Here is a 27150-nt window from a genome sequence, read left to right on the forward strand (position 1 = left end):
GTCTAATTTATCTTCTTTTTTCAGTGCTTATCACAGGGTTTAGTACATAGTAAATCTTTAATAAACAAATTTTATTAAAGTCACAAAGAGTCGGGCAAAACTGAGCGACTGAGCACACCTCGAACAATTACCATTTCTTCTTGTGTTGAGAACACTTATGATCTACTCTCTTAGCAACCGTATATAAGATCCTAGTCACTAAGTCATATCCAGCTCTTTGAGACCCCATGGACTGTTACTTAAAAAAACCCATGTTACTTAAAAAAATTATTCAATGCCTACTGTGGGCTAACCATTCTGGAAAAGAGTATAAACAAATTAGACTGTAATGAAACCCATAAAAAGGATACTCAGAGTGAAAAGTTGAGAACAAAGGTAGCTGTGTGTACGTTTACACGTGCATATATGAACATATATATTCATATACATACACACACATACATATATAAATATATATAAATAAAATATATAAATATATATAAATACTTGCATATAGATAATATATATTATATAATATATATAAATGCTTTATATATAAGTATATATATACTTATACTTGATATAAATGAATATAAACATATCACTATATATAAATATACATATACATATATAAATAAATTACATATTAACTTATATGATAAATATATTACATAATAAATACATTACATAAAATAAACTACGTATTAACACTCAGATGTGACTGTTAAGGGCTTCTCAGGTGGTGCTAGTGGTAAAGAACCCGCCTGCCAATTCAGGAGGTGCAAGAGATACAGGTTCCATCCCTAGTTTGGGAAGATCCCCTGGAGGAGGGCATGGCAACCCAGTCCAGTATTCTTGCCTGGAGAATCCCATGGACAGAGGAGCCTAGTGGGCTACAGTCCATCAGTTCAGTTCAGTTCAGTCCCCCAGTCGTGTCTGACTCTTTGTGACCCCATGAATTGCAGCATGCCAGGCTTCCCTGTCCATCACCAACTCCCATAGGATCATACAAAGTTGGACATCACTGAAGCGACTTAGCATGCACATATGTATTATATATATATAATACATATGTATATATATAAGCTCATACATATATATGATCATTTGAGCTCATACATGAAAAATAAGAAGGAGCCGTATTTTTTAAAATCTGGATGAACAGCATTATATGCAGAACTGATATGAGGGTTAAGGGCCCAATTAAGACATGCATGTGGCAAGTTTGAAGGTCAGAAGGCAATCAGTGTGGCTGGACTATAATAAGCAAGGGGAGAGAAATAAGAAATACGTTGGAAAAGTCAGCAAGAACCAGACAAGTATCTACTCTGTGAAGACAGAAATCACTCGATAGGTCGGAAAACTTGAAATTTTTAAAACCATCTGAAATTTGTGGTGAGTAAAGAATCACAGGATTCCACACCATGTATCTGAGACTCCCATGTCCCTGCATTTCAACCTTCTGATGTTCACATTCCTGGATGAGAAATTACATTAGCAGGTCCATTACCTCCAAGTATACACGGGAGGGTAAAACCCAATTACCTGACAGAAATATTAGAGTTCATTCTGTCAAAGCAAGTTTCTGAAGCTACCCTTTCAGTAATTCAGTATTCTTTGTAAGAGAAAGCTAGCCACACTTGGTCAGAATCTCAACTCCTATCTTCCTTTCCTCGTATTGGCTATAAATCTGGTCACACTGCAGCCAAAGTGACAGCTGGATGTAGCTGAGTAAGAATAAGTGCCAAGTGAGGTCATGGTATTTGGCTCACCGCTACACGGATCTATTTCCCTCTCTAGTTCTTTTATGATCTCTTGATAGATTAAGGTCTTTCCTTAATGTTAGATGCTATTAAACATGACAGAGACAGCAGAGCTATTTGTAATTTTCTTGATTCAAAATAGAAAAACCATCCCTCAAAAAAGGGAGAATGAACACATTAATTCAGAACACTTTTCTATTTGATTTCTATAACAGTAATATCCTCTAGCAGAGGGTGTGAAACCCTTCTCATACTCCTCAGGCCTTCCAGTCGGAGTCTGGCTCTGTGCCGCAGGGATCCTGCCCTAGCCATCTCACCCATGAGCTAAGCCAAAATATGAGAGGTGGCCCCTGCAGCGCTCCAGCCATCACTCTGGGGAGGCTGTCTCACTCCTCCAAGGGAATTAGTATACTGCCTGTGTTTATCACTGCAGGATTCAGTTCAGCCCCCTACTCTGGTAGCTGGCTTAATTGCACATCCCAGACTGGCTGCCTCCCCTTCCCTGTACCACCTCCTCACATTCCTACAACTGATACCTGCACTTCTAAGCAGACCACTGCCATGGAATCCTCCTCTTAGGGTTGGATCCTGGAGAATGCAAATTAGGACAATGTACAACATAAAACAGAATTTGTATAGAACTTGACATCATAAAAGGCTTAGCTACAATAAATTTATATTCAAAGTTAAGAGGGGACCTCCTTCCTTTTGTCCTCATGTTTTTACATGGAAAGACTTCTACCCAGATTACAGCCCAGTTTTCTCTCTTTAGAGGTGATACCCACTGGTTCATGTTTCCTGATGGTGGGGGCGGGGGTGTACCATCAAACAGCTACAATGATTCAAGACTCATTCTTTCTTCCCTCTCTAGCCCAGCATGAAAGGAAATATCAATCTGGAGATATGTGTCTGCCTTCCTTCAAGCAGCCTCCCTCAAATCCAGCCTAGGAACTAAAGGTAGGGTTACTTCCTGTTGGAAATGCTTTTCGGTTGCATACCTAAGTCACATTTCTCAGTTGGCTACATGGATATTAAAGCTGGTATTTTGCAATCCTCTTGCACACATCCTGTCTTTTTCTTACTTAATGCTGAACTCGCCAACAGCATGCTTGCCCAACTGACCCTATGAGTCCATCTGTGTAGCTTTGTACCTCTGTGGTATCACTGAAATTCAACTACTGCTTTGTGACTTGTTTTCCATTGCATATGAAAACCATTTTTTCAAAGGTTCTCATTTTCTTCATGATTGTTTTATTTTATTCTGTGGTAGAAAATTGTGTGAGTACACAGGGATTTAGTAATAATTTGAAACAATAAAATTCTTATATCCCAAGTGGGATGGATTAACTGAGAATCTTTATTTGCTCATTGCCCTTTTACCAAAGCCCTAAGCAATACCTGAACACATCTCACCAGCAGGTCAGTTGAGTGGTGCGGCTCTCTCCTACCTTCTCATGGGCTCCTCTGCGTACCCACTTGCCCTCTGACTGATGCCTGCTTCCATCTGGCTTTTGAATAGGGGTGTGGTGTGATGCTGCGGGCATGCTTGTCTATGGCTTTGAGAGTGGATTCTTCTCGTCTATGGAGAATCTCCAGCAGATAACAACTTCCTGTCTTCCTTGGCAAAATCAGGATCCTCTCACCTGGCCCACATCTTTCCCTCCAGATGCTGCAAAGCCAGCACAGATCATCTTCTCTGAGATTCCTCCCAGATGGGCTGAATAGTAAGTGCGTTCGCAGACCTCTCTTTCTAACACAGGCACTTGAATCTGCTGTAAGCGACTTGCTAGACCACCTTCTAAAAAAAAAAAAAATAGACTGAGAAACAGCTTGATTGTGAGGTAAACAACAGGGGATGTTAAAGAAATATATTTAAGTTCAAGCTTTCTCTACACCATCATTTGGTTTTGCCTAAGTCGATGCAGAATTCTGAATCCAAACACAGTGTCTTGTGCAGAATATCTTTATTTCCAGATGTGGCATCTTGGGGAAGAAAATCCATTGGCAAGAGAACAAGACCAAAAACACTTTTTTTCTAGTTTAATTCTGATTTAACTCTTAGTGTTTCAAAGATTGCTACATGTAAGAATTCAAAAAGAGAAATTCAGTAATGTATGACGTGTTAGATAATTCATATTATAAATATATATGACTATATGTTTATACATATACAGTTGACCCTTGAGCAACACCGGTTTGAACTGCACAGGTCCACTTGGATATGTTTTCAATAGCAGACACAGCAGTACTACATCGCTTGTGGTTGGATGGACCCATGGATGCAGGATTGCAGATAGGGAAGGCTGACCATAAATGATACTTGAATTAACCTCCACATTGTTCAAAGGTCAACTGTAAATATTTCTGTAAATATAACTATATAACAATAATACATTTATAGGATTTCCTAATATAAACCAAAATCATGTTTCTCTTATTCCTTTATTATCACTGGGGCCTAATTCCAACTCCAATTTAAGATGACTTTGATGATGAATACTAAAGAATTTCTTCCCTGGCCTGACCCTCAGGCAGGCCCATGTTAACATGTGTTCTACATGACTTATTCTATCACTTTAGATTTATGACTCATTTAAAAAAAAGCCAAGTTTAGTATTTGATAGTTTTGTAACTTTCTGGAAACAATTTTTTAAAAATCCAAAAAAAAAAAAAAATACATATGGGGCTTCCCTGGTGGCTCAGCAGTAAAAAAATCCTCCTGCTGGCAACCCACTCCAGTATTCTTGCCTGGGAAATCTCATGGACAGAGTACTCTGGAGGGCTACAGTTCATGGGGTCATAAAGAGTAGGACACAACTTAGTGACTAAATAACAACAAATATGTATACATATAGCTGATTCACTTTCCAGTACAGCAGAAACTAAAAAAACATTGCAAGGCAACTATACTCCAATAAACATTTTTAAAAATTATATTAAAATTAATTAAAAATTATATTAAAATTAATTTATATTTAGTAGTCTAGATGGTAAAGAATTTGCCTGCAAGGCAGGAGACCTAATTTCAATCCCTGGGTCTGGAAAATCCCCTGGAGAAGGGAATGGCTACCTACTCCAGTATTACTACCTGGAGAATTTCATGGCCAGCATGGACAGAGGAGCCTGGCGGGCTATATAGTCTATGGGGTTGCAGAGTTGGACATGACTGAACAACTAACACAAGATGTATGATATTTATGCTTTTTACTCCAAGCTATTAATACTCACAACATTGTGAGGTGGGCTGTGACACTGATTTCATGCCTGAAAAAGCCAGAACTCTGAAGGTTTGATCTTTCAGCAACTATGGGACAGAACTAAGAACTAGCCTTGGTCTGACTCTATATCTTACTTTTTTAATGTAAAAACCTAATACAAAAATAATTTAATATATTTAAAATCCTCTTTTCAGAGGATTTTAACAGGATTTTAACATTTTAACATCCCTGAAAGTGCTGTTTATTATCATGTCTCAAAATGGAGAACTTGTTATCTCTCTGAGACTGAAAGGCTGAATTCACCTTTTGTAAACTTTAACTACCTCTATCACCTGTTGGTCACAGAGTTGGTGAAGGTTGAAGGTATTAAAGAACAGGCACATTTACTCAAGGGCATTGAAGCCAGCCCATTCATAAAAATTTACTGTTTCCTCTAAGCTAGGTAGATATTGACCCCTGGGGAAAGAGCAGTAAATTAGGCAGAGACCTGCCTCCAAAAGGCTCCAGCACTAAGGGGTGAGATATAGAAAATGAGTCTGTAAAACAATGTCAAGTCCCTTTATGTGCAAGGAGATGATAAAGTGAAGAAGAGTGAAGGCAGTGAAGAGAGTGAATGACAGTCCTGCTGCAAGAAAACAGTCTGAGAAGATTTGAGTTGAGGATGGAGTGATGAGAAGAGGCTGTGAGGAGACTGAAATAGGAGTGCTCTGAGGCCAAGGAAACAAATTACAAAGCTTGAGAGAGAAAGAAGACACAGTGCCTGAAGGTCAGCCAACAACGGGACAAAGGAGGAAGGGATGCTGGAGAGGTTCGGGGAGGTCCCATGCAGATTCTTCAGTGCTGGGCTAGGAGGTCAGATTTATTCTTTTTTTTTTTTTTCTCATTGAAAACTTATTGTTATTATTACCCAAAAGTAAATATTTCGGCAACATTCTTAACATTCAGTTTGGGATGGAAATTGTTTCTAAATGTAACAAAAAGCCATTCAAGGTTTATCAGCTGAACCACACTGATTTAAATCCTCTTTTGATATTTATTAGCCATGGAATCTTAGCAAATGACTTAACCTTCAGGGCCATAACCCCCTCATTTGCAAAACAGGAGGATAAAATCTCCTCATATGGCAGTTGTAAAGATTTTAGAAAAATGCAGTTTGGCTGCAGGTACCCCAGTAAACTGAGAAGATGAAGGCTGTACAGGGTCAAAGATTAATTCCCCTCTCCTTCAAGCTCACAGACTTGGCCACTGTTTTGTTTGAAGTATATTTAACTTCCCTTTCATGAATCACAGCCTTGTTGTGGCGAAGTGGCTTGCACAAATGGCAACGCACTCCACTACTCTTGCCTAGGGAGCCCCATGGACGGTAGGAAAAGGCAAAAAGATATGACACTGGAAGATAAGCCCCCCAGGTTGGAAGGTGTCCAGTATGCTACTGGGGAAGAGGCGAGAGCAGTTACTATTAGCTCAGAAAGAATGGAGTGCCTGGGTTAAAGCAGAAACAACTCTCAGTTGTGGATGTGTCTAGTGGTGAAAGCGAAGTCCAAGGCTGTAAAGAATATTGTGCAGGAATCTGAAATGTTAGGTCCATGAATCAAGGTATATTGAATGTGGTCTAGCAAGAGATGGCAAGATTGAACATTAATATCCTAGGAATTAGTGAAGTAAAATGGAAGGGAATGGGAAAATTTAACTCGGATGACCATTATATCTACTAGTGTGGACAAGAATCCCTTAGAAGAAATGAAGTAGCCTTCACAATCCACAGAAGCATCACAAATGTAGTGTTTGGGTACAATCCCCCAATGGTAGAATGATCTTGGTTAATTTCCAAAGCCAAACCATTCAACATCACAGTAATCTAAGACTATGCCCAACCACTGATGCTGAAGAAACTGAAGGTGACCCATGAAGTTCTGTGAAGACCTACAAGACCTTCTAGAACTAACAACAACAACAACAACAAGTCCTTTCCATCATAGGGGATTAGAATGCAGAAGTAGGAAGACAAGAGATACCTGGAATAACAGGCAAGTTTGATCTTGGAGTACAAAATGAAAAAGGACAAAGGCTAACAAAATTTTGTCAAGAGAACATGCTAGTCATAGAAACACCCTTTTCCAACAACCCAAGAGACAACTCTACACATGGATATCACCAGATGGTCAATACTGAAATCAGATTGATTATATTCTTTGCAGCTGAAGATAGAGAAGCTGTATACAGTCAGCAAAAACAAGACTTGGAGCTGACTGTGGCTCAGATCATCAGCTCCTTATTGCAAAATTCAGGCTCCAACTGAAAAAAGTAGGGAAAAGCACTAGGCCATTCAGGTATGACCTAAATCAAATCTCTTCTGATTATACTGTGGAGGGGATAAATAGATTCAAGGGATTAGATCTGGTAGACAGAGTGCATAAAGAATTATGGATGGAGGTTCATAGCATTGTACAGGAGGCAGCGACCAAAACCATCCCCTCAAAACATAAATACAAAAAGGCAAAGTGGTTGTCTCAGGAGGCTTTACAAATAGTTAAGGAAAGAAGATAAGTGAAGGGCAAGGGAAAAAGGGAAAAATATATACCGAACTGAAAGCAGAGTTCTAGAGAATAGCAATGAGAGATAAAAAGGCCTTCTTAAATGAACAATGCAAAGAAGTAGAGGAAAACAACATAATGGGAAAGATTAGAGATTTCTTCAAGAAAATTGGAGATATTGAGGGAACACTTTATGCAAGGATGGGCATAATAAAGGTCAGAAACAGTAAGGACCCAACAGAAGCAGAAAAGATTAAGAAGATGTGCAAGAATACATAGAAGAACTATACAAAAAAAGGTCTTAATGACCCAGATAACCATGATGGTGTGGTCACTCACTACATACTCACCACAGATGGACATACCGGGGTGTGACGTCAAGTGGGCCTTAGGAAGCCTTTCTACCAAAAAAAAAAACAAAAACAGAAACAAAAAACTAGTGGAGGTGACAGAATTCCAGTTAAGCTATTTCAAATCCTAAAAGATGATGCTGTTAAAGTGTTGTACTTAATATGTCAGCAAATTTGGAAAACTCAGCAGTGGCCACAAGACTGGAAAATGTCAGTTTTTATTCCAGTTCCAATGAAGGGCAATGCCAAAGAATGTTCAAACATTTGTACAGTTGCACTCATTTCACATGCTAGCAAGGTTATGCTCAAGATCCTTCTAGCTAGGCTTCAGCAGCATGTGAACTGAGAACTTCCAGGTGCACAAGCTGGGTTTCAAAGAGGCAGAGGAACCAGAGGTCAAATTGCCAACATTTGTTGGATCATGAAGAAAGCAAGGGAATTCCAGAAAAACAAGTAATCTGTGTATATCTTAAAAAGATGGGAATACCAAACCACCTTACCTATCACCTGAGAAACCTGTATGCAGGACAAGAAGCAATAGAACCACACATGGAACAACTGACTGGTTTGAAATTGGGTTAAGGATTATGATAAGACCATATATTGAAACCTTGCTTATTTAACTTCTATGCAGGGTACATCATGGGAAATGCCAGGCTGGCTGAATCACAAGCTGAAATTAAGACTGCTGGGAGAAATATCAACAATCTCTGATATGAAGATGACACCACTTTAATGGCAGAAAGTGATAAGGAACTAAAAAGCCTCTTGATGAGGGTGAAAGAGAAAAGTGAAAAAGCTGGCTTAAAACTCAACATTCAAAAAAAAAACTAAGGTCATGGCATCCAGTCCCATCACTTCATGGCAAGTAGATGGGGAAAAACTGGAAATGAAGAAGGAATTCATAGGGCCTGGACTCCATCTCAGGCCTGTCCGTGCTGGCCGTGCTCGGCTGCCTCTCCAGCGGACTCTGAGCTCTCTGCTTAGTGCCTGTGGGGACGACAATGGAAGGATAAGACCCCCTCCAGACAGGGGAATCTTGAAGATCACATCCAGGCTACTCATTGCCTAAGAGGAAGCATACCGTAATCACCGCTGTCTCCGGACAGGTCATAAACTTTTTTCGTATCTATCAGGATGTAATCACAGGCTTATCGATTATTAACTGGTTGGAATGTAACTGTGGGCTTATTGACTATTGACTGTTTAGACACGTACACATGGGGTAGGTGGTGGGTTTAGACACGTATACATGGGGTAGGTGGTGGGTTTAGACACGTACGCATGGGGTATAAAAGATTTTCACAAATGCTGGACGGGGTCCTTGGCTAAGAGGAGACTCTGCCTTGGGCCCGCCGGTGTAATAAACTGCACTCCACTATCTGCATTGTCCTTCTGAGTGAGTCTGTTTCCCGGAAAGCGTGGCTATAACAGAAACAGTGGCAGATTTTATTTTCTTGGGCTCCAAAGTCACCGCAGACAGTGACTGTAGCCATGAAATTAAAAGACACTTATTCCTTGGAAGAAAAGTTATAACAAACCTAGACAGCATAATAAAAAGTGGAGACATCACTTTGCTGACAAAGTTCCATCTAGTCAAAGCTATGGTTTTTCCAGTAGTCATGTATGGATATGAGAATTGGACCATAAAGAAGGCTGAACAGTGAAGAACTGATGCTTTCAAACTGTGATGCTGGAGAAGACTCTTGAGAGTCCCTTGGACTGCAAAGAGATCAAACTAGTCAATCCTAAAGGAAATCAACCTTGAATATTCTTTGGAAGGACCGATGCTGAAGCTTAAGCTCCAATACTTTGGCCACCTGATACAAAGAGCTGACTCGTTGGAAAAGACCCTGATGCTGGGAAAGATTGAAGGCAAAAGGAGAAGGGGGATGCAGAAGATGAGATGGTTAGAGAGCATTGCTGACTCAAAGGATATGAATTTGAGCAAAGTCCAAGAGACAGTGGAGGACAGAGGAGCCTGGTGTGCTGCATTCCATGTGGTTGCAAAGAGTCAGAAATAACTTTGCAACTGAACAATAGCAACAATGTTTAATTTACAGAGTTGTGTTAGTTTCTACTGTCAGGAAGCATTTAACAAGAGGCATCCTGTGTGCTGTTTTCGATCTGTCAGGAACCCTCTGGCCCTTATTGATTCCTGAATATTCAGGAATTAAGAGGAGAGGCACGCCTTTCCCAGGGCTGAGGAATCCAGGCATTTCTCATTACAGTGATAAGTACCCTCTTCCTTATTATGAGCCAAATGGTAAAAGGTGATTGTTTGCAACTGTCTCTTTGATAGGGATCATCTTATGTTTTGTAAGTCTGGAATTTTAATCTTTGTCTTTGCTGAGAATAACCACCTTGTAAGACAATATATATGCCCACGCCATGTTGATTAAAATACCTTTGCTCCATCAGAGCTTTGGTCCCCATGTCTTTCTTTCTTTCTTTCTGTTCCTTCTTTCTGTCTTTCTCTCTCTCTCTATTTCTGGCTAATTCCTTGAAGCGTGGAGGCCCGCTGAGCTCACTTTCTTGCCCGGGCTTCTAAGACCCTCTCGAGAAGGTGCACTGTGCCTTCACCCACTTGAGAGGGCGCCTGGTGCCTACGTGCAGCAGCGTGAGCCCGAAGAACAGGACTCTATTGGCTTTCCGAGGAAACTAGGGGATATCAGCCTCTTTCTCTCTCTTACTCTCCGGACCACCAAGTTCCGGTCCATTAAAGGACCAACAAGCGCTATCAGCCTCTTTCTCTCTCTCACTTTCTTATCATCGACTCCGGACCACCAGGTCCCGGTCCATTAAAGGTCCAACATTCTGCTATATAGCAAAGTGATTCAGTTTTACATACACACACACACACACACACACGCACATATACTTTTTCAGATTATTTTCCATTACAGATTATTATAAGATATTGAATATAGTTCCCTATGCTATACAGTAGGACATTGTTGTTTATCTATTTTATATATAGTAGTATGTACATGTTAATCCCAAACTCCTAATTTATCCCTCTCTTCCCCTTACCCCTTTGGTAACCATAAGCTTGTCTTCTGCATCTGCAAGCTTACAGAGTTTAAATGACATATAGACAGAAGCAAAATATAAGAGAAAATAATTTTATACAGTGAAAAGAAGCAGGACAACAATATCAACTCACTCAGGTCTTTTGGCATTTCACTATGGCTTTAAGAACTCTAGAGTCTAGCCCTGGCCTCCTCAGATTGCAGTCAGCAGGCCAATTCCATGTCGGCCCCTACTACCAGCTCCCAACACCAACTCTGAGGCTATTTATTACAATCCATGAATTAATTATGGTTTGTACATTTGTAAATGGTTGAAAAGATAATACAAAAAAAAGAATAACATTTTGTGACAAGATTATTGCATAAAATTTCAATTTCATGGAGAAATTCCATTGGAACAAAGCCACATCCATCCTGTAACATATTGTCGAAGGCTGCTTTGTGGTACAACAGCAGATTTGAATAGCTGTGACAGAGACCATATGGCCTACAAGGGATAAGATACTCTATCTGGCCTTTCACAGATCTAGCCTACCTATGATTAAGCCATCCTGATGGAAAAATTATAAAATAGTTCATTCTCTAATCTGATGAACTATTACAGTTAAATAAACCATGGTTCCTATCTTTCAGAAGGAAGAAGGGCTAAAGCAGGTACTGGTTGATATCGTTTCCGTGACATACTCTCAAAGCCAGCAATCAGTAGTGATGTTTAAGCAAAAGGAAAAGGTTTACCTTTACTAACACTTCCCCAGCCAGTCACAACACAAATCTCAGAAGAAAACAGAGGCTCCAAGCTGTGGGGAAGACATACTGGCCTCACCACTGAGTTGAATTCTAGGGCAGAGCTCAGTTGTATCAGGGCGATGTCAGAGTCATAGCTCCGTGTGTCAAAGTCTTCGTGCATCACGATGTGTTTCGCCCTTCTCACCTGCATCATGAGCAAGCAAGAAATTACTAGGCAGAGTCAATGATTCAAACAACTTCCTTGTATACTGGTCCAAAATAATCCTAAATCTCTGCACTTCCACATGTCATCCAATGAAGGTGACTTTGTACTAAATTTAAAAGGGAAATCTCTGTTAATAATTTGCAGGAATCCATGAAGCACTTTCTGAGCAATGGTGGTCCTGGGAAAATTAGACTCTGTGGACCTGTGTACATGGACCTCAGTTTGTACTTTTTGACTCAGCCTAATTCTCAGATTAAATGTGATCTCAAGTTGTATCTTTAAATGTTGGTATAAATGATAAGTATAAGAGGGCATTAGGAGATTAACAACTGATCTCATGTTTTAGATAAATGTACTCCTTGAAAATGAAAGTCGCTCAGTCATGTCTGACTCTTTGTAACCCCGTGGACTATACAGTCCATGGAATTCTCCAGGCCAGAATACTGGAGTGGGTACCCTTTCTCATCTCCAGAGGATCTTCCCAATCCAGGGATCGAACCCAGGTCTCCTGCATTGCAGGCGGATTCCTAACTAGCTGAGCCACAAGGGAAGTCCAAATGTATTCCCTGGCATGTGACAATTTAGAGAATAGGCGGAGTGACCTTTAAAAACATTTCTCACCTGCTCAGTTGATTCCTTCAAGGTTCTGTCATGGTCTCCAGCAAGAACGGTCCAGAAGAGTGGATTATTTTTCCTGGAGGAAGAACAACCAAAGTTTGATATGAAAACACATTTTTCACCATTTGGTCTAATCCTATCTGGCCCTACCAACATCCACTGTTCAGTCCAGCCAGGGGCCACCCATTACCTTGTCTGGCATCTTTGTGTAACCAGGGAAGCTGCACCATGCTTTCTGATCTATCTGAGGACAAGCTCCTAATTGTCTATGTTGCCCCCTTCTTTTGTCCATAAAATGTTTTTGGAGCATTTATCAAATATCACCAGCTTATTTTTAAGTTGAGAAGGAAAAAAGAAACCTAGAGCTTATTTTAATTTCATAGTGACATTAGGAATACATGAAGAAAATTACATTTCTAATGAGATCTATGCTTTACTGTTAAAAATATTCAAATACTATATTATAGGAATATATCTTTTAAATTATCATCTTTTATAAAATAACCAGAATTTATGAAGCTAAGGCTAATTTATCAATTCCTAAATAGGTAAAATTCACATCTGATATCAGAGATTAGGGCACTGACTACTTTTAAAGGGAGAGGGCATAAGGGGGACCCCAAGGTATTGGAACCATTTCCTTTCTTGGTCTGGGTGCTAGTTACATGGTTGTTTGCTTTGTATAAATTCCTCTAACTGCACTAATGTTTTGCACACATTTAATATATTTCAAAAAAAGTTTAAAAATTTGAATCTACATCCATTAACAGCTGAAAAAATATCCAAGGAAAGAGTCCCTCAATTGCCACAAATATATTGTCACTGATTCTTCATTTTTCAATACTGTTTCTTCAGTAAAAGTAAAGTTAAGGAAAGTATTTTTTCAATACACTTAGTCAAAAAAGTTTCTTAATACGGGTAGGCATCTTCTCTCTAATCATAACGATGCTCATTTCAGTTCCTTGCATGATGAGTCTGACTCACTGATGTGTTTCTGCGTGCCCTTATTAAGGGAGCTGACTCAAGTAAAGTGCTTGGCAAGTATACGGGAGATAGTAATGACTCCATAATGGTAGCCATTATCATTGTTATTATCTGTCATGCACTCTAATGGAAGGATCAACTTTATTTTCAAAGTCACTCTCTAAATCAGTATTTGGCAGTAAAGAAACTTATTTCTTAAAGCTGTTACCAAGGCTGCTGCCCTAGAATCATACCCCTGTCTCTCCCTTGGATAGAAACCAACTGCTCTTATCTAAGTTTTGGAAGGACGCTGCAAGGAGAAAAACAAGAACTGGTTAACCCTAGAAAAGGCTTCTCTGGTGGCTCAGTAGTAAATGATCCACCTGCTGGTACGTGGGACTCGGTTTCCATCTGTAGTCCAAGAAGACCTCACATGCTGTGGAGCAACTGAATCCATCTGCCACAACTATTGAGGTTGTGCTCTAGAGCCTGGGAGCACAGCTGCTGAAGCCTGAGAGCCCTAGAGCCTGAGCTCAGCAACAAGAGAAGCCTCTGCAATGAGAAGTCCGCATACTGCAATGAAAAGTAACTCCTGCTTGCCATATCTAGAGGAAAGCCCACACAGCAAAGAAGATCCAGCACAACCAAAAATAAATGGATAAAGAAATAAATGTGTGCAGGTGTGCTAAGTCGCTTCAGTGATGTTGATGTCCGACTCTTGTGATTCCATGGACTGTAGCCTGCCAGGCTCTTCTGTCCATGGGATTCTCCAGGCAAGAATACTGGAGTGGTTATCTATGCCCTCCTCCAGGGGATCTTCCCGACCCAAGGATGGAACCCACACATCTCATGTCTCTTACATCTCCTGCATTGGTAGGTGGGTTCTTTAACACTAGCACCACCTGGGAAGCCCAAATAAATATTTTAAAAGGCAGCTTCTAAGAAAATAAAGAAGGTGGCTGAAACTGGAAAAAACCCACTGATTTAGGTTTGAGACAGATTCCAATGTACAACTGCAAAGTGAGTTTATTCCCCTAAATTAAGTTTATTTTTTAAACTGTTTATTTTATACTGGAGTATAGTAGATAAACAGTGTTGTGAGAATTTCAGGTGGACAGCAAAGTGACTCAGACATACATGCATCCAGTCATTCTCCTCCAAACTCCCCTCCTATCCAAGCTGCCACATAACATTGAGAAGAGTTTCCTGTGCTATACATTAGAACCTAAAACCCCACATGAGCATGAAGAAGAATGTGGAGTCAACAAAAGGAGAACATGCCAGGTTTTCCCTAAAAATAGAACAGTACCCAGCAACTTGTTAGAAACACAGATTCTCTGGCTCCACATCAGACTTTAAGTCAGAAACCTTCCAGACAATTCTGGCATTTGCTAGGGCTAATACTAAGGGTAACCAGTGCTAGAGATGGTAGCATACGGGATGTAGCACAATGTTGCTGTCAGCTGTCCTTATCATCTTTTGTAGCAATGTCAGCCAGCCTGGCACATGGTGACCTTCAGCAAAAATGATGTCTATCTCAGCTCCCAGATTTTGTACATTTCCCCAGCTGGCTCATCCCATGCAGTAAACTTGCCTTCCCAATGGATTTGGGTACTCCCCTTCAATGGAGGCTGGAGCCCTGGATATCCATAAGATTGATGAGGATGAGACAAGGAGAAGCAAGTTCTTGAAGGAATCAGCTGAAGGATTCCCAAAGGCAAGGTATGAGTGAACATACTAATTCTTTACACTAGCATCCCAAATGCTTCTGGGGTAAAGATATACACAGTCCCAACTTCAAAAAAGATATTTCTCTGGTCAAGTAAATTAGACAACTATAAAAGCTAAAGAAAAAATGAGGTAACATTTTCCACATCAATATAAGTATAAGGCACAATGTTTTGTGTAAAAATTATAAAATACTACATAAAATATATATGTATAAACATTAAGGTAAAATCATATAATTAAAACATTCTTAATATTGATTACTTCTAGAGAGGAAGAATGGATTAGAGAAATGGAGAGGGTAGCTTAGATTTTACTTGATAACTTTATTTGAACTGCCTTTTTAAAAACAGGCAATACTACTACTTAAGCAAAATTTTACAAAGAAAACAAGAAGGGTCACTAAAATTACATACAAATCTTTTTGTGGTTAACTTAAATGGTTCACAAACATTTATAGCTGACTGTGTTTATTAATCTCAATTGACTCCTCAAGTTGAATATTTCATCTTGTAAAGAATGGTTTGGTCTGGTCTATATCTTGCTGCCAAGAATCATACTTTATGACATAAATTCAAGAATAAACTATTTGACAAGGGAGTCTGACAAAGCTTCTTCTGTGCCTCTGGCATCAGTATTAATAGCTGGCTTCTCCAATACATTAATTTTCATTAATTAGTCAGCTGTGATTGAGGCTTTTCCATGGTACATAAAAATGCACTTTGATAGAATTCTTATAAATTGAATTTCTCCAAGGGCTGGGGGGTGCTAGAATGAACCATGTGGTTGAGTTGGAAATATCTGTACGATTTCATGTTTACCTTAATATAGGTACAGACAGAAAAATAGGTTTATGTAAGTGAGTTAGTATGCCTACTTACACTTTCTAGCTCTGTGAGCTAAGAGGTGCTATAAGCAATAACAACAACCTAGTAGCAGCTGGGATGCTCAGCACCCAGATCTTAACTTCTCATGTGGCTTATGGGAGAAATGGCTGCTTCTAAGACCGAGAGGGGACACACAAGATGAACTTGGAGCATCTTTGTCCCAAAAGGATGGCAGCATGTCAAAAAGACAAGAACTCGTGGTGGTCAAAACTGGAACACTCACCCAGAAAGAACTCACAGGGATCAAAGCTGGAGCAATTCGAGCAACAAAATAAATATGTAGTATTTACAAAAAGTAAATGTCCTTAAGCCCATACTGGTTTAATAGACAATTTAATAAGTAAAAGGAAAGTGAAAATTGCTCATGTCCAACTCTTTGCAACCCCATTAAATATACATTCCATGGATTCTCCAGGCCAGAATACTGGAGCGGGTAGCCTTTCCCTTCTCTAAGGGGGATCTTCCCAACCCAGGGGTCGAACCCAGGTCTCCCACATTGCAGGTAGATTCTTTACCAGCTGAGCCACCAGGGAAGCCCAAGAATACTGGAGTGGGTAGCCTATCCCTTTTCTAGCAGATCCTCCCAACCAAGGAATCGAACTGGGGTCTCCTGCATTGCAGGCGGATTCTTTACCAACTGAGCCACTAGGGAAGCCCCAATAGAAGGAAGAGAAAAGGCAAATCTCCCATACAGAATAACTTTAATTTATGCAGAAAACTCTGCACTCAAGATGATAGAGCTTAATGCCCAACTGCTTGAGTGTGGGCCACCCTTAACCACTTGCTTGCAAAGAACAGGTAACAATGGGAGGAAGATGTCACTTTACAGTGTGACACCTGGCAAATACCAGGTTAACATCATCAGTGAGAAATCATGCTGGTAGCATGTACCCTTTATATGATGTGATGAAAAAGACATGTCACCTCTGTGCATTTCCTGTGGAGTCCCAGAAAAACCATGAGAAAAAATATAACTGAGGTACCTTCTACAAAATACCAGATGAGTACTCCTAAATACCATCAAGACCATTAAAAACAAGATCTGTGAGACTCAGAGCCAAGAGGAGCCCAAGGAGACAGGACAACTAAATGTAACTTGGTGTTTCAAATGGCAGAGCGAACAACTACACAGACCTTGAGACAGGAACAAGCACAGCATGTTTGAGAAAAGGGGTGGGTTCACTGGGGACAAGCAAGAAAGGGTCCAGATGGACTCACGGACAGGGCGTGGTTCTGGACTTTGACTGTACACTGGAATCATTTGGAGAGTATATATTTATTTAGGAGTGTAGTTGATTTACAGTGTTGTGTTTATTTCTGATGTACAGCAAGGTGATTCAGTTATACATATACATGTATTTTAAAAAATATTGCTTTCCACTATGATTTATCATAGGATACTGATATATATATATATATATATATATATATATATATATAAAACAGAGAATACAGTTCTCTGTGCTATACAGTAGGATCTTGTTGTTAATCCTGGGGTATATATAAATATACAGAGTCCATTTTGTTCCATTGATCTATATTTCTGTCTTTGTGCCAGTACTATACTGTCTTGATGACTGTGGCTTTGTAGTAGAGCCTGAAGTTAGGCAGGTTGATTCCTCCAGTTCCGTTCTTCTTTCTCAAGATTGCTTTGGCTCTTCAAGGTTTTTTGTATTTCCATACAAATTGTGAAATTATTTGTTCTAGTTCTGTGAAGAATACTGTTGGTAGCTTGATAGGGATTGCACTGAATCTATAGATTGGTGCTTTGGGTAGTATACTCATTATCACAATATGATTCTTCTAATCCATGAACACGGTATATTTTCTCCATGTATTTTGTGTCCTCTTTGATTTCTTTCATCAGTGTTTTTAGTTTTCTATGTATAGGTCTTTTGTTTCTTTAGTAGATATACTCTATTATTTTATTCTTTTTTGTTGCAATATGTACGGGCACCTTATCTTCAACAAAGGAGGAAGAATATACATGGAAAAAAGAACAACCTCTTTAACAATTGGTGCCTGGGAAACTGGTCACCACTTGTAAAGAATGACACTAAACACTTTCTAACACCATACACAAAAAATAAACTCAAAATGGATTATAAGATCTAAATGTAAGACCAAGAAACTATAAAACTCCCTAGAGGAGGACATAGCAAAAACACTCTCCAACATAAATCACAGCAGATCCTCTATGACCCACCTCCAGCATATTGGAAATAAAAGCAAAATAAACAAGTGGAACCTAATGAAACTTTAAAGCTTTTGCACTACAAAGGAAACTATAAGTAAGGTGAAAAGACAGCCCTCAGATTGGGAGAAAATAATAGCAAATGAAGAAACAGACAAAGGATTAATCTCAAAAATATACAAGCAACTCCTGCAGCTCAATTCCAGAAAAATAAATGACCCAATCAAAAAGTGGGCCAAAGAACTAAACAGACATTTCTCCCAAGAAGACATACAGATGGCTAACAAACACATGAAAAGGTGCTCAACATCACTCATTATTAGAGAAATGCAAATCAAAACCACAATGAGGTACCATTACACACCAGTCAGGATGGCTGCTATCCAAAAGTCTACAAGCAATAATGCTGGAGAGGGTGTGGAGAAAAGGGAACCCTCTTACACTGTTGGTGGGAATGCAAACTAGTACAGCCACTATGGAAAACAGTGTGGAGATTTCTTAAAAAACTGGAAATAGAACTGCCATATGACCCAGCAATCCCACTTCTGGGCATACACACTGAGGAAACCAGATCTGAAAGAGACACATGCACCCCAATGTTCATCGCAGCACTGTTTATAATTACCAGGACATGGAAGCAACCTAGATACCTATCAGCAGACAAATGGATAAGAAAGCTGTGGCACATATACACTATGGAATATTACTCAGCCATCAAAAAGAATTCATTTGAATCAGTTCTAATGAAATGGATGAAACTGGAGCCCATTATACAGAGTGAAGTAAGCCAGAAAGATAAACACCAATACAGTATACTAACGCATATATATGGAATTTAAAAAGATGGTAACAATAACCCTATATGCAAAACAGAAAAAGAGACACAGATATACAGAACAGACTTTTGGACTCTGTGGGAGAAGGCGAGGGTGGGATGTTCTGAGAGAACAGCATTGAAACAAGTATACTATCAAGGGTGAAACAGATCACCAGCCCAGGTTGGATGCATGAGACAAGTGCTCAGGGCTGGTGCACTGGGAAGGCCCAGAGGGATGGGATGGAGAGGGAGGTGGGGGGGCGGGGATTGGGATGGGGAACACATGTAAATCCATGGCTGATTCATGTCAATGTATGGCAAAAACCACTACAATATTGTAAAGTAACTAGTCTCCAACTAATAAAAACAAATGGAAAATATATATATATACAGAGTCCAGAATCTGTCTACAAGTGATTAATTAGTCTGGATTGAAAATGAATTAATTATAGTTACACATATCCACATGATAATCCATATGATATAATTTAAAGATAAAAGCAAATCACAGAGGAATATAAACTGTAATTCTTTTACATTAATACAGGAAAAACAAGACAATATACTAGTTTTAGGAATTCATAGATGTTAAAACCACCCCTCAAAAAGCAAAGGAATTGTAAATGCAAAATTTAACATAATGTTTACCTCTCTGGGAGGGGCACTGAGAGGGGTTGATAGTGTAAAAATCCTTCTTACACTAAATAGTAGGACCATTCTTTAGACTACATGTGTATATTTTGTATATCTTTTCACATCATGGCATAGTTTACAATTTAAAAATATTGCAAGTTCAGTGATCAAGGTGGTGAATTATCCTACCGTGTTCTCCAGTGTCGTGATCCCACTTTAAGAGAAATGATCCTAAATCAATCCAGGGTATAGTGCACTGCATGACGAAGGCTGTGGAGTTACAAATACTAGAACAGTTAGCATTCAGCTTAAAGATTAAGGGCAATGTGAGAGGGATTTTCGAGTCTAGGAAGGATGATTACATGCAAGTAGAAAGAGACTGAGTTCTTGTTTTCTGAAACTGCAGTAAATTTAGATTAATAAATTATTGCTATAGAGAAGCAGACTTGGGCTCAACATAATAATCAGACATCCCTGTAAATGGGATGAACAATTTCAAGATTTGATTTGCTTTTCTTCACTGACCTTGTTTAAAGAGAGGCTAGATGGACATGGGTCAGAAACACTGAAAGGAAGATTCATGCTTTAGAATCAGTCTGCATGGTTTTAGGAGTTACACAATTATATTTATGTCCTAGGTATGATATAAAAAAGGCTTCCCTGGTGACTCAGTGGTAAAAAAGCCTCCTGCTAATGCAGGTTTGATCCCTGGGCCTTGAAGATCCCCTGGAGAAGGAAATGGCAACCCACTCTAGTATTTTTGTCTGGGAAATCCCTTGGACAGAGGAACCTGGCAGGCTATAGTCCATGAGGTTGTAAAAGTGTCAGACACGACTTAGTGACTAAAACAATAAACAACATGATTATTGTTGTTGTTCAGTTACCAAGTCAGGCTCCTCTGTCCTTCACTATCTCCCAGAGTTTGCTCAAATTCATGTCTATTGAGTTGGTGATGCTACCTAACCATCTCATTCCCTGCTGCCCTATTCTCCATTTGCCTTCAGTCTTTCCCAGCATCAAGGTCTTTCCCAGTGAGTTGGTTCTTCATATCAGGTGGCCAAAGAATTGGAGTTTCAGCTTCAGCAAACAACATGGTACATAAATACATGAATAAAATATCATCAGCCTCACTCACGATTGCACACAATGCGCTGCAGTCAGAATCCAAATCGAATTGATGATGGCACCTCCACATTGGTGATTGCCGAGAAACCTCAAACCCACCTGCCATGGCCAACAGTGGGGGCAGGCTTCTATTCCTCCTGCAATTCTTCTAGAAAGCCACTGGTGATTAAACGGAGGGATGCCACAGACACCTACAGCAAAAGAGATCAAACTAATGACCCGTTCAACTGAAACAATTAAGAACACACTCCTCCCCAAAATGTCTTGCCACAGTCAACAGTAGCAATACCCAAACACCAGATGAGTTTCAAGAAGATGCAGATTCCTAAGACCCATCTCTGAAGAATCTGATTTTAAAAGCTTGCCTAGGTGACTCTGCTAACCAGTCAGGTTTTATAGGTACTGGCCTACAGAATTATGGGCTTCCTGAGTGGCTCAGTGGTAAAGAATCCACCTGCCAATGCAGGAAGATCCCCTGGAGAAGGAAATGGAAACCCATTCCAGTATTCCATGGAAAACCCCATGGAGAGAGGAGCCTGGCGGGCTACAGTCCGTGGGGTTGCAAAGAGTCAGACATGACTTAGTAACTGAACAATAATAACTACAGAATTGTATTTATTCATTCATTCAACAAATACTTAATTAGTACTTGGTGTTATCAGGCACTGCTCTAGACATTGGTGATGTATCAGTGAATAGAACAGACAAAAATCCTGGCCCTCATGGAACTTACATTCTAGCAGGAAAATTCTATTTGTGAGCAAAGGGTATGCGGTTCTTTATTATATGTTCTTATTTTATGTCTCTTTCTCATTGTATGAAACCATTTACCAATCCCCAGACACTCCAAATTTTCTTAGACATCCGAATGCCGTTCTCTTGTCTAGAATACTGCTGTGACTCAGATCAAATACTGTCTTCCCCATGAAGCCTTCTCTGACTCCCCTTCAAGAGACAGACATTCTTCCTTCTTTACAGATCCCTGTGCAATTTTCTATTACAAATCATCAACTGTAATATGTATAATACATGCATACAGAGCAATGAAAGATCATAATATTTAACATAACACTTAAGTTATAATGAAATTAAAAATCAAAAGTGTGTTAAGAAACAAAACCAAAAAACTCTGCTTTCTCCCTTTGCCCTTACATGCAAAATCATATTACAGGATCTGGAAAGATATTTTAAATATGAAATTTGCATATTAATAGATAAGGACAAAAGATTGCTCTCTGTACCTCTTTCTTCCTATCATAAAGCTTAATTCTTCTTCCCTCCTTTTAGGGAGTCCATGCAAAAAGTTAAACAGAATTCTAAAACTTTCATGAGCCTAAATATAAAACCCATTCTTCCTCACTGCAAAGTATCATCAATGTGAGATGAGGCTTTTGAAAAGAGACACCTAGTTAAAGAAGAAAGAAGATTAAATGGATAATAATCACATGGCTATCAACTCACCATATGGAATAACTTTTGCAGAAGATACAGGATTGGTTTGGGGAAATGATGTTGATCCAATTTTGTTTAAAGACTCTGTAGAGAAAAAAAATAATTGAAAGTATTTACAGTAGCCTAAACTAGCTGAGTCACTTGCTTATGCTGGTCAATCATAAAACCACTCTTAAGTTGATCTTTCAAATGCTAAATGCCAGATTCCATATATGTGATTTGGTTGTATACCTTTTAATATTCCTGTTGTATCTGACTCTTCTAAGCATTATCTCCTTCTTTGGCCTCATGATACTACTCTTTTTTAAAAAAATACATATATCTATGGTCATCTCTTCCCAATCTCAGTCTTTTTTTCAGGATCTATTCTTCAGTCTGAAAAATATTCCATGAAAGTACTGTACATAGCTTTATTTGTATTTGTTTATATATATATGAGTTCCAAATATCTCTCTTCAATCTAAATCTCCTTCCTTCCTGAATTCGAGATCTAGACTAGATCTAGAACTACAAATTCTAGGACTGCTGGATATGTCCATCTTGATCTCCCACAATCTCATAAAAATCCGGGTATCTCAAATAGAATCCATTGATTTTAACAGTCAAGATGGTCTTGCAATGCTTCCCTGTATCATTTAATGATTCTACCATCAATCCAGCCACTCAAGCTAGTATCCTGAAAATCATGCTGGAAATTTTCTTCAATTACCTCCTCCCCTACAACATAACTAATCAAGAAATGTCAGAATAAATTCTTACAATGACTTGCTCACACTCTTCTTGCAAGTGAGTTTACCCCTAACCTCGATTGCCACCTTCTATGTTACTGCTAAGGTTTGAATGTTGGCTCTGCCCCTTGCCAGCTATGCATCTTTGGGAAAGTTACTGAACTCCTCTAAGCCTCTATTCCCTCATCTGTGAAAAGCAGAACAGTATACAAACCTTTTAGATTTGTACTGAGGAATAAAGAAATACTGTATGTGAAGTGATTAGTCCATAAGTGGTATAGGGTAAATAATCAATAAATATTAACTAGACATCCTACGTGACTGGTGATGGAAGTAAAATCCAAAGCTGTAAAGAACAATATTACATAGGAACCTGGAAATGTTAGGTCCATGAATCAAGGTAAATTGGAAGTGGTCAAACAGGAGATAGCAAGAGTAAACATAGACATTTTAGGAATCTGTGAACTAAAATGGACTGGAATGGGTGAATTTAACTAAGATGACCATTATATCTACTACTGTGGGCAAGAATCCCTTAGAAGAAATGGAGTAGCCCTCATAGTCAACAAAAGAGTCCGAAATGCAGTTCTTGGGTGCAATATCAAAAATGACAGAATAATCTCTGTTCATTTCCAAGGAAAACCATTCAAATCACAGTAATCCAAGTCTATGCCCCAACTAGTAATGCTGAAGAAGGTGAAGTTGAATGGTTCTATGAAAATCTACAAGACTTTCTGGAACTAACACCCAAAAATATGTCCTTTTCATCATAGAGGACTGGAATGCAAAAGTAGGGAGTCAAGAGATATGTGGAATAACAGCAAGTTTGGCCTTGGAGTACAGAATGAAGCAGGACGAAGGCTGACAGAGTTTTGCCAAGAGAATGCACTGGTTATAGCAAACACCCTCTTCCAACAACACAAGAGATGACTCTACACATGGACTTCACCAGATGGTCAATATTGAAATCAGATTGATTATATTCTTTGCAGATGAAGATGGAGGAGCTCTACACAGTCAACAGAAACAAGACCAGGAGCTGACTGTGGCTCATGAACTCATTATTGAAAAATTCAGATTAAATTGAAGAAAGTAGGGAAAATCACCAGACCATTCAGGTATGACCTAGATAAAATCCCTTATGATTATACAGTGGAAGTGAGAAATAGATTCAGGGAATTAGATCTGATAACACAGAGTGCCTGAAGACCTATGGACAGAGGTTCATGACATCATACAGGAGGCAGTGACCAAGACTATCTCCAAGAAAAAGAAATGCAAAAAGACAAAATGGTTGTCTGAGAAGGCCTTACAAATAGCTGAGGAAAAAAGAGAAGCTAAAGGCAAAGGGGAAAAGGAAAGATACACCCATTTGAATGCAAAGTTCCAAAGAATAGCAAGGAGAGATAAGAAAGTCTTCCTCAGCAATCAATGAAAAGAAATATAGGGAAAACAATAGAGTGGGAAAGATTAGAGATCTCTTCAAAAAAATTAGAGATACCAAGGGAACATTTCACACAAAGATGGGCACAATAAAGCACAAAAATGGTAAGGACCTAACAGAAGCAGAAGATATTAAAAAGAGGTGGCAAGAAAACACAGCAGAACTACACAAAAAAGATCTTCATAACCCAAATAGCCATGATGGTGTGATCACTCACCTAGAGTCAGACATTCTGGGATGCGAAGTCAAGTGGGCCTAAGGAAGCATCACCACAAAGCTAATGCAGGTGATGGAATTCCAGCTGAGCTATTTCAAATCCTGAAAGATGATGCTGTAAAAGTGCTGCACTCAATATGTCAGCAAATATGGAAAACTCAGGAGTGGCCACAGGACTGGAAAAGGTCAGTATTCATTCCAATCCAACAGAAAGGCAATGCCAAAGAATGCTCAAACTACCACACAATTGCACTCATATCACACACTAGCAAAGTAATGCTCAAAATTCTCCAAGCTAGACTTCAACAGTATGTGAACCGTGAACATTCAGATGTTCAAGGTAGATTTAGAAAGGCAGAGGAATGAGAGATCAAATTACTAACATCTGTTGGATCATCAAAAAAGCAGGAGAATTCCAGAAAAACATCTACTTCTGCTTTACTGACTATGCCAAAGCCTTTCAGTTTGTGGATCACAACAAACTGTGGAAAAGTCTTAAAGAGATGGGAATACCAGACCACCTTACCTGCCTCCTGATAAATCTGTATGCAGGTCAAGAAGCAACAGTTAGAACTGGACATGGAACAACAGACTGGTTCCAAATTGGGAAAGGAGTACATCAAGGCTGTATATTGTCATCCTGCTTATTTAACTTATATGCAGAGTACATCATGCAAAATTCTGGGCTGGATGAAGCACAAGGTGGAATCAAGATTGCTGGGAGAAATATCAATAACCTCAGATATGCAGATGACATCACCCTTATGGCAGAAAATGAAGAGGAACTAAAGAGCCTCTTAATGAAAGTGAAAGAACAGAGTGAATAAGTTGGCTTAAAACTCAACACTGAAAAAAAGATCATGGCATCCGGTCCCACCACTTCATGGCAAATAGATGGGGAAACAGTGAGAAACTTTATTTTGGGAGGTTCCAAAATCACTGCAGACGGTGACTGCAGCCATGAAATTAAACGACGCTTGCTCCTTGGAAGAAGAACTATGACCAGCCTAGACAGCATATTAAAAAACAGACATTATTTTGCCGATAAAGGTCCATCTAGTCAAAGCTATGGTGTTCCCAGTAGTCCTGTATGGATGTGAGATTTGGACTATAAAGAAAGCTGAGTGCTGAAGAATTGATGCTTTTGAACTGTTGTGTTGGAGAAGACTCTTGAGAGTCTCTTGGACTGCAAGGAGATCCAACCAGTCAATCCTAAAGGAAATCAGCCTGAATATTCATTGGAAGGACTGATGCTGAAAGTGAAACTCCAATACTTTGGCTACCTGATGTAAAGACTGACTCCTTTGAAAAGACCCTGATGCTGGGAAAGATTGAAGGCAGGAGGAGAAGAGGAAAACAGAGTTTGAGATGGTTGGATGGTATCACTGACTCAATGGACATGAATTTGAGTAAGCTCCAGGATTTGGTGATGGACAGGGAAGCCTGGCATGCTGCAGTCCATGGGGTGGCAAAGAGTCAAACATGACTGAGTACTGAATTGAACTTACTGAGAAGAACAAGCAACTAGGGAGTGAGAAGATTAGAAGAATGACATCAAGCATATGCTGTTTAACTAAGTTACTTGTCTCATTCTGATATTCATTTGACTATGGAATTGATGGTTATTGCCTGATTTCATTGCCATTTTAAAATGTTGGTATCATTAACCTTTGTTCAGGGCTTGCTGACCTTTTAACTTTCTCTTCTAGATGATGAAAACTGAATAGAATTGCTACCAGGAGACAAGTTCTCCCTGTGGTCATGGCAATGAACAGAACACATTTACTCTGAAGAACAAATGAAAGTGAACTGAGAGGTGGGCTCTTGCATTCAGCTGGACCAGCAGCAGAGTTGCTTTTTGAATTATTAGCTAGGTGGCTGATCTTGGACTGGAATGGGAGAGGGAGGAAGGGATGGAAGGAGCAAGGGAGGGAAGGAGCGAGTTGGGGGAACAATGGGGGGGAAGGATGGAGGGGGGAAGGATGGAGGGAGGGAAGGATGGAAGGAGGGAAGGATGAAGTGGGGGAAGAGTGGAGGGGGGAAAGGATGGAGGGAGGGAAAAATGGAAGGAGGGAAGGATGGAGGGAGGGAGAGAACACTGTTTTCTGCAGCTCTGGGTCCTGGCCTTTAACAAATTTGGTTCTACTAAACTACTTATTCTTGTAAGTTGTGTTTCCTTATGCCTCTTTATTCTTCAGAGGCTAACCTCTGTGCCATTTTCTTAAGCAGATGCTGCCCTCTTTTATGGCAAACCTTCTGGGTCCCTTAGAACTGAGCTCCTTAGACTCCTTCTCAGTGAGAACATAGCTCTTTGAGCTTACATGAACTTCACCTTTTAAAAAAATTTATTTAATTGGAGGATAATTACTTTACAATATTGTGATGGTTTTTGCATATATCAATATGAATCAGTCATAGGCATACATGTGTCCCCTTCCTACTGAACCCCCCTCCCAGCTCCCTTCTACTCCATCCCTCCAGGTTAAGCCTGTTATACAGTGAAGTAGGTCAGAAAAA

At 39.5% G+C, this 27150-nt stretch overlaps 1 protein-coding gene across 1 annotated transcript in view; it reads right to left on the reverse strand.

Annotated features, from left to right (window-relative positions):
- Positions 1-27150, reverse strand: part of LOC122423988 (ovochymase-1-like) — a 93415-nt gene that overhangs the window by 52894 nt on the left and 13371 nt on the right. Inside the window, exons 8-12 of the mRNA XM_043441577.1 lie at positions 22255-22329; positions 20804-20984; positions 12450-12522; positions 11612-11807; positions 3386-3540 (exon numbers count right to left, since the gene is read on the reverse strand). Coding sequence (XP_043297512.1) covers positions 3386-3540; positions 11612-11807; positions 12450-12522; positions 20804-20984; positions 22255-22329 — 680 coding nt within the window. The remainder of the gene's footprint in view (positions 1-3385; positions 3541-11611; positions 11808-12449; positions 12523-20803; positions 20985-22254; positions 22330-27150) is intronic.

The sequence above is a fragment of the Cervus canadensis genome, chromosome 21 (assembly GCF_019320065.1).
Source record: "Cervus canadensis isolate Bull #8, Minnesota chromosome 21, ASM1932006v1, whole genome shotgun sequence".
In the NCBI taxonomy this organism is placed as follows: domain Eukaryota; kingdom Metazoa; phylum Chordata; class Mammalia; order Artiodactyla; family Cervidae; genus Cervus; species Cervus canadensis.